General features: G+C 42.3%; 1 protein-coding gene across 1 annotated transcript in view; it reads left to right on the forward strand.

Annotated features, from left to right (window-relative positions):
- The window catches only part of LOC125243169 (gastrula zinc finger protein XlCGF57.1-like), a 132,833-nt gene extending 123,084 nt beyond the window's left edge, over nt 1-9,749 (forward strand). Inside the window, exon 3 of the mRNA XM_048152585.1 lies at nt 7,709-9,749. Coding sequence (XP_048008542.1) covers nt 7,709-8,897 — 1,189 coding nt within the window. The 3' untranslated portion in view covers nt 8,898-9,749. The remainder of the gene's footprint in view (nt 1-7,708) is intronic.
- The last annotated feature ends 2,050 nt before the right edge of the window (nt 9,750-11,799 follow it).

The following is an 11,799-nucleotide window of genomic DNA, read 5'->3' on the forward strand; positions in this document are numbered from 1 at the left end:
CAACAGGCTTTTTTGCCACAGGCCTTATTATTGAATATTTCCATAATTTTGGCACTGTACAAGTATCTAAAAAAAACTGAAATAGCCTTGTAAAAACTCATTTTAATTGAGAAGCACAATCTTTAAGAAGTCTGGCTTTTAAACCATCTGGGGCAGTGGTTTTGTTTGGCTTCAGTTTTCAAAGGCTTGCAGTATCATCAGCCTCGTTGATAACTATTGATGTTTCTACAGGGAGATTATTGCATATCACATCACATTCTGTCCTATCGTCCTCAGTTTCAAATCTGCCATAAAAGTTGTTCAGATCATTAATAAAAGTTTGGTTTTTACTTACAAAACTATCATCCTGTTTTTTTAGACCTACCCATTGTTGGGAGACAGTTGAGGGGGGAAATTCTTAAAGTAAAATTTGATTATAAAAATAGGATAGAAGGTCAAGTTTTAACTGGCAATGTAAGACAGGCATGGGAGGGATTAAATATATTATTTAATCCTTCCCATGCCTGTCTTACATTGCCAGTTAAAAATTGACCTTATTTGCTTAACAACAGGCTTTGCCCTCTTCACTACAGTCTTATATTTGGGCAAAAGATGAATTACATTATGGTCAGATTTCCCAAGGGGCGGTCTGCCTACCCCTTTATAAGCATTTAATATGCATTTAATCATTTCCAGACTTCAACACTTTCCTTTCAAGATTTGGAGAGAGTTATTCATGCATTTATCACATCAGTGCTGGACTATTGTAATTCGCTGTACCTTGGCCTTCCTCAATCTTCATTGGCACATTTGCAGATGGTCCAGAATGCAGCAGCTTGACTGTTAACTAGTGCAAAAAAACATGATCATATCACTCCAGTTTAGCCTCCCTTCACTGGCTTCCTGTCCTTTTCAGAATTCAGTTTAAAATGTTGCTGATTGTTTTTAAAGCTCTTAATGGACAAGCACCATCCTATATCTCTGATCTTATTTATGTGAATCTTATTTGAGCTCCTAGGTCCCTCAGATCTGCCAATAACTTACTTAGTATAAGTGCATCTACAAATCAGCTCCATTGCATATTCCAAGCAATCAAGAGCTCAGAGAGGTTCATTTAAAGTAGCTAGACAGATTCTGCCAGTGTTGGTTCAGTGTAAACAATGATGTACATTTGAGTCCTTAAGATGGAGCGAAATTAGCAAGGGAAGGGCATAAAAATCTGAAATTGAGCGCAGCCCTGGAGTACCTCAACAGGCACTTTGTAGATGTATTTGAAATATCCATCAGTCTCAGAACAGAGTATCAGAGCTGAATGACCAATCCTGTTCCTGGAGATCTACAAACATGCAGAGTTTATGCCGCGTTCCAGGCAACCCGTAACCCGTGTTTTTATGACCTTCTACCCGTGAAAGTGCACTGGTACAGCAGTCAAAGCCGTGACTTCCCACCCGTGAACTCGTACTAGATCGATGTACTCCCAGTTACGGGTTCTGACGTCACATAGCCCGCGAAACATCAATGGCAGCCCCTACGGATGCGGTGTTTATGCAAGTGCACGGTAAAATAAAAGGTATAACCGCTTCTCTTGCCTTATGCGCCGTTTTCCTCCTCCGTTTCCCTCAAATAAGCAAGGAGTAAGCACCTTTGGAGATAGAAATAATTGTTAATGAGCATAAGCCCCCTACGGTCCGCCATGTTGGTTTGTTTACACTTTGCATTTTGGCGTGACTTTCCTGGAACGCTACAAAGTCGTGAGTCGTGATTTGAAGCCGTGACTTACGGGCTCAAAAACCTGCCTGGAACGCAGCATCAGATCCAACCCTAATCAAACACTCCTGCCTGTAATTATCAAGTGCCCCTGAAGATCTTAATTCACTGCTTCAGGTGCGTTTGATCAGGGCTCCAGGAACAGGACATCTTGTGTTTCATTCCTATTCAACTGTGCTCTGTCTGTTTGATGTTCATGTCCATACTGGTATTCGTTCACTGAAGTTTAATGGAGCCTGTTGTCAGAACATACACACTTGCATGAATTTGTAACATTTACAGGTAAGAGTATAACCATAGTTACAGTATAACCAGTTTTCTGCTGAGGAAAACACATCTCATAAGCACTCATTCTTTCTGTCTAATGTCACTAGTGTGATCGCTCCGTAACGGGCCCTGGCCTGCTTGAAGGGGCAGTGAGATCGCTAACCGTGCCGGAGTACAGAATGGCTACTACTATTGTGTGTGCTATGTCTGACATTACAACAACAAATATCTTCTTTTACTTATTGAATAATAAAACACTTTTCATTTCATTTAAATAATTTGAATATATTTAGGTTTATATGGGGTCCGGTTCTCACCTTATTGATGAACAGAAATTGTAGTTTGTAAATTCCTCCATCAATGTCAGCAATCTTCTAACAAGCTGATGATCTTAACCAGATGTGAAAAATAAAGCATACATACAAAATGTACAGTGGTGGGTCCCTTTGGACCAGGTTTGAAAACCACTGCTGTATAAGATCTATAGATAGGCAACTCTGGTCTTGGAGGGACACTATTCTGTAGAGCTCCATCCCTGATCAAATAAACCTGTAAAAATTAACCCAACCCTAAAATGTAACGGTAAAGGCTGATTTTTATTTCTGTGTTGCACCTACACCCGAGACTCTGAGCAGTAGTCTATGCTGGGGTGTGCACAAATAGTTCAATATTTGAATATTCGATCTGTAATTAATATTCAAAAAAATAAAAAGACTATTTGAATTTGAATGAAACAGTGATGTTTATTGATTCCAGTAGAGTAAAACAGTTGTGCAGGTGAGTTTAACGTGAAGTATAGATAAATGAAGCAATGCAGAGTGGTAATACTGTCTCGTGATCGTAGGAGTGAAGAGCTTGAATGACGCTGGAGAGTATGGACGCTGGAGACTGGAAACACTCACACACAGATGGAGAAGCACACGAGGGAATCAGGAGACGTTGGAGACAGTTAAGTAGATCGTCTGGAGTCCTTAAGGTAAGCATACAGGTAAGTATGATAAAAACGAGACCGGACAGTGAGTGTGAGTCCTTTATACTGTGACTGATGAGTGCTGATGAGGTGCAGGTGTCAGTGATTAGTACTCTGGTGATTGGGTGTGCTGTGACTGGTTGATGGTGGAGCCTGGCATGTCTGTGACAGTACCCACCCCCCCACGGCCCGCTCCTGAGGGCCAAGGACCCCGACGTCGTGGTGGCCGTCCTCTTCCACGTGGGGCAAGTCTGTCAGGGTGGCTGGCATGGAATGTTTTAAGAAGATTGGGATTGAGGATGTCATTTCTGGGGACCCAAGAGTGCTCCTCGGGAACGTAGCCTTCCCAGTCCACTAGGTATTCTAGTTGACCACCACGGCGCTGGGAGTCCAAGATTCCACGAACCTCGTAGGCTGCACCGTCGTCCAGGATGAGTGGAAGGGGGGGCTCGGCGGCTGCCACGTCAGGCTCTGTGGGGGGAGAAACAGAAGGATGGTGATGCTTTAGTAAAGACACATGGAATGTGGGGTGAATTCTGTACTGTGGAGGGAGTTGGAGTTGGTAAGTGACCAGTTGATCTGTTTGGTGATGGTGAATGGGCCAATGAATCTGGGACTCAGTTTTTTGCAGGGCAGATGCAGTCTGATGTCCCGTAATGGTCCGTAATGAAGTCCACTCCCAGGTGTGACCAGGGTCGCTCAGGAACGGGCAGAGAATCGAGCTTGCCGGCTGGGAGATGACGAGGGCTCTTTGAGATGGCGCACTCCCTGCAGCCCTGCACGTACCTTCTGACGTCGTTGGCCATGTTGGGCCACCAGAAGCGCTCCTTTAGCAGCGAGAAGGTCTCATTGACCTCCGGGTGGCCAGTGCCAAGTGACGTTTGAGCAGAGTGAATCAGTGGAGTGCGTTGTGTCCTTGTGATGTACTGCAAGCCTTGGGGACAACCCGGCAGAGCGTTGGTGGAGGCATTGCAGGAGGGTAAGGTCTCTTCCGACCAGGAGATGGGGCTCACAAAGATTGACTCGGGGAGAATTGTTTCAGGTTCTTCGTTCCTTTCATCTGGAGCATGGAGATAGGACAAGGCATCTGCCTTTACATTTTTGGAGCCAGGGCGATAGGAAATCGAGAAGTCGAATCGGGAGAAAAACATGGCCTACCGTGCTTGACTGGGATTAAGTCTCTTTGCAGCTCTCAGGTATACCAAGTTCTTATGGTCAGTTAAGACCAGGAAGGAATGTTTAGCTCCCTCCAACCAATGCCTCCACTCTTCCAAAGCAAGCTTGACGGCCAGGAGCTCGCGGTCACCGATGTCGTAGTTGACCTCCGCTGGGTTGAGCTTGTGGGAGAAGGCGCATGGATGGAGTTTACTTGGCGTCCCCTGCTGCTAAGATTGCACCACTCCCACTCCTGTGGTGGACGCGTCCACCTCCATGACGAAGGGCAGATCTGGATTTGGGTGGACGAGGAGTGTAGCGGTGGTGAAGGCTTTCTTGAGGGCTTCGAAGGCGTTGGTGGCTTCTTGAGTCCAGGACAGAGACTTGGTGAGTGGATGAACAATGGAACTGTAATTCTTTATGAAGTGGCGGTAGAAGTTAGCAAAGCCAAGAAAGCGCTGGAGTTCTTTGATTGTGGATGGTGTGGGCCAGGTCTTGATAGCTTCCACCTTCCAATCGTCCACCCGGATGCCACTGTGATCGATGATGTAACAGAGGAAGTGAACCTGAAGGTTGGTGGAATGAACATTTTTCAGCTTTCAAGAAGAGATGAAACTGCTGTAGGCATTGGAGGACCTCCGCAACGTGGTGGCGATGTTCGGCCAAGCTCTGGGAGTAGATAAGTATGTCGTCTATGTAGACCAGGACAAATCGATGGAGAAACTCCCGGAGGACCTCATGTATGAAATCTTGGAATACGGAGGGGGCGTTGACCAGGCCATACGGCATGACGAGATGTTCATAATGGCCGGTGGGAGTGACGAAGGCGAGGTCTTCCACTCGTCCCCCTCGCGTATCCAGATGAGATTGTACATGCTGCGGAGGTCCAGCTTGGTGAACACAGTGGCACCACGGAGATGTTCTAGAGCAGCTGGGACAAGAGGAAGGGGATACCGGAACTTAACGGTGATCTTGTTCAGTGCACGATAATCAATACAGGGCCGCAAGCCTCCATCCTTTTTCGCCACGAAGAAGAAACATCTGCAACATATATTAGTGCAGCTCGTTTTCTCACCCAAGCATGTGGATATTGTAGTTTTTTCTCAATATGAACATGTGAAACAATATAAACACAAAATAAATAATCATATACTGACTCGATGGCTTTATAAATAGGATGAGTGTAGTCATACAGGCAGAGCGTCAAACACCAGCAAACAGATACAAGAAGAATAATTCAATCACAGGCAAAAGTCTAGGCAGGCAGCAAACAATCCTAAACAAGGAAACAGTCCAGGGTCAAAAACACAGGCAAGGATCAAGGAACACGGAAACAAGGTTGGATACAAGGCTAAACAATAGCTGTGTCTCATTTTGAATGCTGCGTCCTCCAGAGGTTGCAGAGATGAACATTGTAGTCGATCACAGACATTTTGTTCATCATTGCAACTCAGTTTCTGTATACTAACAAATGCTTTCATCTTCACTAACAGTGCAAACATGATATAACTAAGAGATTCGCTGAATAAAACGGGAGTTTGCGTGTCAGTCACTGATAAACTCACGCCTTTTTGATTGACAGCTTCAACGTGCTGCTCCAACGATTGCAAAGGGGGCTTTCTTTGAGCTTTCTTTATATAATTCAATCACCATTAAATAACAGATTATTTTCAACCTACTAAGAGAAACAACGCAAAGTGAAGTTTAGTCACTGATTTGATTTACTGACACACAGACAAAGATCATCCGACTGTACATGAATCATCACCTATCAAATTAAGCATTAGATTTAACACAGTTACTCACATGTTGCGTTACTATCGAGTCCAGGCACTGCACAATATTTTGTAATCCTCAATGACATGTTTATTGCTTGGTAGCTCGATCTGCTTTAGCACCACATAGACCTATGTTACTTAGGCTACCTATTCTATTGCATGTAATGCGTGGATCGGTGGGCGGGGCTAAACAGGCAGTGATGAAGTAACCGTTCTTCTTCGGCAGAGGCAGTGCTAGCTGCCCTTTGACATCATAGATCCCCACTTTGTAAATCCTGTCATTTTCTGGGTCTGGTGTCAATTAAAGCTTTTATTGGACTAACAAGGAAGTTTTCAGCTCTTAAACTTACAGGATATACTTATAGTATGATGACCTTTAAATGTAAGTAGTTTCAAGCTTGTTTTTGTTTTAAACTTTGTTCTGCCTAATATCCTCCTCCTTTGTCTCTGTAACAGATATCTGTTGTACATTGCCAGCTCCTTAAGTATAACCCAAAATAAAACAAGTAAATACATTTTCTTTTCAAATTACATACAAATTTATTAATAATTTTCATTCATTGGCTGAGAGCGCAACATGGCTGCCGTGAACGCGTTGGCATAACAACGATATACTTCCTGTTTCCTTTCCTGCCTGTGTGTCCTACAAAAGACGTTTCGTTTAATTCTGGCTAAGGATACTCCATATACCACATAGGATTCGTCCTCTTGAGGATGCAGCCTTCGAAATTAAATTAAATGAGACACCGCTATAATTTAGCAATGAGTGTGTGTGTGAGTGCAGCTTATAAAGTGTCACTGATGGGAAACAGGTGTGAGTGCATGATTGGTTCCTAGGTGGGGGGTTGTGGGAAATCGAGTCCATATGATGATAATAGAACATGGATCCACGGCACATGTAACAATATGTTTTGCTTGCACATATTGTTTAATGCTTTGAACTAAAAGAAAACCTTAAGATATAATGTAAGCTTGTTTTGTATATTGCCTAATCGTAAGCTTGTCCAGAAATGGTTACAAAATCTTGATGAATATAAAAAAAATAACGTCTTTCTCGTTCTACATGTGGTACTCACAGCCAACACTATACCTACGGGGTACACATGACGCAGAAGTAAAAATCAGCCTTAAGTCTTCAGGAATGCTTGAAAATTACAGGCAGGTGTATTTGATTAGGGATGAGACTTGACTCTGCAAAAGAGTGGCCCTCCAGTACCAAAGCTGCCCATCCCTGATCCATAGGATACAAACATGTTTGTGGCGACCAGGCCGGGCAAGAGCCATGAGAGAATGGCGCGAGGGTCTCTCACGGAGGAGCTCCGGGTGCATAAAAGGAGGAGCGACGACAGTGAAGGACGAGAGAGGACCAGGCCTGGATGTTTGTGTGGTCGGCAGACGTCCGCGAGGGTCTGCTGGCATTACTTTCGTGTTGTATTTGTTTATTTTGAAATTAAAGTTTTGTTTAAACATTCGCCAGTTCCCGCCTCCTTCTTCCCGTACATGTACGAACTGTGTTACAATGTTGTTGGTTTTGATGTTTTAAATGTCTAAATTGTTTTATGTCTATTTTTGCCCTAGACCTAATGGAACTGAAAGAGATGAGTCATGAACTTAATGAAAAGCAAGAAGAGGAAGAACATTATTATAAACATCATGATTTCATGACTGGGGAAAGAGCGACACAGGCTTCCTCACAAAAAAGAGCTCAAAAGATTGGAACTAAAAGTTATTTCACCTGCCAACAGTGTGGAAATAGTTTCAGACATAAAGAAACCTTTAAATACCACATGAGAATTCACACTGGAGAAAAGCCGTATACCTGCCGACAATGTGGACAGAGTTTCAGTCAAAAGGGAAGCCTTAAAGTCCACATTAGAATTCACACTGGAGAAAAGCTTTACATCTGTCAAGAGTGTGGAAAGAGTTTCAATAGAAAAGGAAGACTTGAAAATCACATGAGAATTCACACTGGAGAAAAACCCTTCACCTGCCAACAATGTGGACAGAGTTTCAGTCAAAAGGGAAGCCTTACAGTCCACATGAGAATTCACACTGGTGAGAAGCCTTACACCTGCCAACAGTGTGGAAAGAGTTTCACACGTGAAGACAGCCTTAAAGTCCACATGAGAATTCACACTGGAGAGAAGCCTTACACCTGCCAACAGTGTGGACAGAGTTTCACACGTGAAGAAACCCTTAAAGTCCACATGAGAATTCATACTGGAGATAAACCTTTCACCTGCCAACAATGTGGACAGAGTTTCAAACATAAAGGAAGCCTTAAAGTCCACATGAGAATTCACACTGGAGAGAAGCCTTACACCTGCCAACAGTGTGGAAAGAGTTTCTCACGTGAAGAAAGCCTTAAAGACCACGTGAGAATTCACACTGGAGAAAAGCCGTATACCTGCCGACAATGTGGACAGAGTTTCAGTCAAAAGGGAAGCCTTACAGTCCATGTGAGAATTCACACTGGAGAAAAGCCTTACACCTGCCAACAGTGTGGAAGGAGTTTCAGTCAAAAGGGAAGCTATACAGGCCACATGAAAATTCACACTGGAGAAAAGCTTTACATCTGTCAAGAGTGTGGAAAGAGTTTCAATAGTAAAGGAACACTTGAAATCCACATGGGAATTCACACCGGAGAGAAGCCTTTCACCTGCCAACAATGTGGACAGAGTTTCAGTCATAAAAGAAACCTTAATGTCCACACGAGAATTCACACTGGAGAGAAGCCTTACACTTGCCAACAGTGTGAAAAGAGTTTCAGACATAAAGAAACCCTTAAAGGCCACATGAGAGTTCATACTGGAGAGAAACCCTTCACCTGCCAACAATGTGGACAGAGTTTCAGTCATAAAAGAAACCTTAAAGGCCACACGAGAGTTCACACTGGAGAGAAACCTTTCACCTGCCAACAATGTGGAAAGAGTTTCACACATAAAGGAAACCTTAATGTCCACATGAGATTTCACACTTGAGAGAAGCCTTACACCTGCCAACAGTGTGGAAAGAGTTTAATTCGAAAAGAAAGTCTTAAAGTCCACATGAGAACTCACACTGGAGAAAAGCCTTAAGGCAGGAACACACCTGGTTTGCAAAGGCATTTCATCTTACACAGGCGCAGAAGGGACGTGCTACTTGTCCGTCGGCTGTCGAGCGTCGGTTTGGACTGAGGATCAGATGGACCGAGGAGCTCCGATGCCGAGGAACTCCAATGCCGATTCAGGGCAACTCTGGACACATATGCCGACGTGAGCCAAACCTGCAGTCTGCTTTCGGCGCCACTAGTTTGTCGGTGTTGGCTTGGTGTGTTCCTGCCTTTACACCTGCATTCTGTGCGAGAATGGCTTCACAATGGAACGAAGCCTTAGGGAACACATGAATATTCACACTGAAGAGAAATCATTTACATGTGATCAGTGTGGAGTTTCATATTTAAAGGGGACCTTAAGGTCCACATAAGGATTCACTCGAAAGAGAACTGAAAACAATTCTTGAATAAAAGTACACATACTTTACAACGAAAATTACTCCAAGTTAAAAGTGACCAATTTTAAGACAACCTGAGTTAAAGTCTTGGAGTATCTGATTTTAACTGTACTTAAGTATTTTACTCATACTGAATTTAGGCTTGAATATGCACTAGTCTTCAACAATAGTCCAGAAATGCCAGTGAAAATAAGAAAAAGTTGGCAAAGTGCATGACATTCTAGGGTAGTCCCTCCATGTAAGCATTAGTATGTTTAATGTACCTGGAACACTTTAATAAGGTTGTGTATAAATTAACACTATCCTGCAGACTATAGTTAACATGAACTAACAATACTTTAAAAGCCTTTTCAAATTTTGGACTTATGTAATTTTCAACAAATGCCAATTTTTATGCTATTAAACTAAAGAAATGTGGTTAACTAACATTAAAGGGTCATGAAACCCCAGAACACATTTTTTGAGCTATGAACAGATATGTATAGGCTGCACATCATTGAAAACACTAAAGGTGCTCGTTAATTTTATTTAAAAGTTGAAATTAATTATTTTGCTTTTTTTAGAGCAATTTCTGTCCTCCGGTCTGGAAAGCAAAGTCGGAGCAATGTCACAAAATCTGACGTCATCAGTATTCAGCGATATTCAATATTCAGCATGAGGAAGCATCACTTCTCTCGCCTCGGTCTCTTGTCATTCAGAGACATATCGTTGGTGTTCGTTTCCTCAATGCTACAACACAAAAATATGTTTTCCTGCGAGACGACCAGAGCAAAAGCTTGGGTGCATGAGGATTGTTTTGCTGTAATTTACCAGCACAAATGGAAAATATGTTCGCATGAGATCACATTACAGCAGAGAATTCAAATGTCACAAAATTGTGTTCATTCACCTCTGCGTTCGGACATACAACAAGCCATATGTATGTTTTCCTCAGCACAGCAGCACATGAGTGTTGTTTGTATTTTGCCCGTGATGCAGTCAGAACTGGATTTTGAATACGAACACATGAAAAATACAATTGTTGTTGTGATATACAGGTGGAGCGTTTATTTGATCGGTTTCAGTACGGAGCTTTGCTTTGTGTTTATCAACGCTAGCCACGTGGATCCAAGCTCATACAGAGTTAAGGATCCAGGTTTACAGTTTTTATAGACATATTTCACATATTCTCCTGCACCAAACATGAACCAGCATGGTGTATGCACACATATTTTATCAAGTCTTCTTCAAATAAATTATATGTGCAAACTGGACACCGATACAGTGGTGTGGCCTATCACAATTACATGATTATTCTAATAGACAAAAGACTGGTTTAGATTGAAAATTCAAAGAAAAATGGACAAAAAATTAATTGTCTTTATTCTGTCTGTGTTTGTGTTATCATGAGACTGCAGTGCTCGTAAATGTAATCAAAGTAGCCTATTATTAGCCCTTTTTAAATATTCTTTTGCCCTTGTGCTTGGGAGTTTGTTGTCATTTTATCCATGCTCATATATATTAATATTCATTATTCTGTATAATGAGAGTGTTGTAGGTCTTGTTCTCGCCCCTCTTCCCCCTCTCTACGCTCCAACTTTTCCAGAGCTTTACACACCCGTTTTCCATCCATAATCCATCCATAAAAAAATGAATCCATATGACTCCAGGCCCTCTGAAGCATTATGAAGTAAAATAACGAGCTTCTGGCAGGACAGCCATATGCATTCAACGTACGTCCAAAAAAACTTGAACTTTCGCAATGGCGTACACAATGACATGACGTACTAGCATATATCATGGCGCAGTGTAGGACGTCATTTCATTGTGTACTGTGTCGGAGTAGAATCAAAATTGACCTTATTTATTTTGTTACCTCAAATTGCTAGTTTTGTGGTGAACAAGTCAATCCACACACAAAAAAATAGTTTGGCTTCGTAATATTTAATCAATCTGAAAATGCTCCTCCCCTCTGCAACAGTGCCCCTTCTCTAATGACATCAGTTTGACGGCTTGGGTTGAAAACGCTTAATCCACTCCCCTCCGACCGTTAGTCTGCTATGAGTGAGAGATGGAGAGGAGGAGCACTAAAGTAAAACTCTGCCCTCTATTCAATATTCTGTTTCACTTGGAAATCACAACAGTGGAGAAAAGTCGTTTGCAACATCCAGTTCACAGGGATTTTAATACTGTATTTTTTTAACAATATATTCACTGTATTTTCAGTTTGCATATCACATCAGATTACACAATAAATAACATGTAAGTCACAGCAAACATGTTGACCCTATTCTCCCTCCCACCCCCCATTCCCAAACAAAGAAATGGAAAGAAGAGAAGAAGAAGAAGAAATTTTTTTTTATTTTATTTTTTTTATAAAGATACAGGTCTATGAAAGGAGATCATGATGCT

This window comes from Megalobrama amblycephala, linkage group LG1, assembly GCF_018812025.1.
Source record: "Megalobrama amblycephala isolate DHTTF-2021 linkage group LG1, ASM1881202v1, whole genome shotgun sequence".
Lineage (NCBI taxonomy): Eukaryota > Metazoa > Chordata > Actinopteri > Cypriniformes > Xenocyprididae > Megalobrama > Megalobrama amblycephala.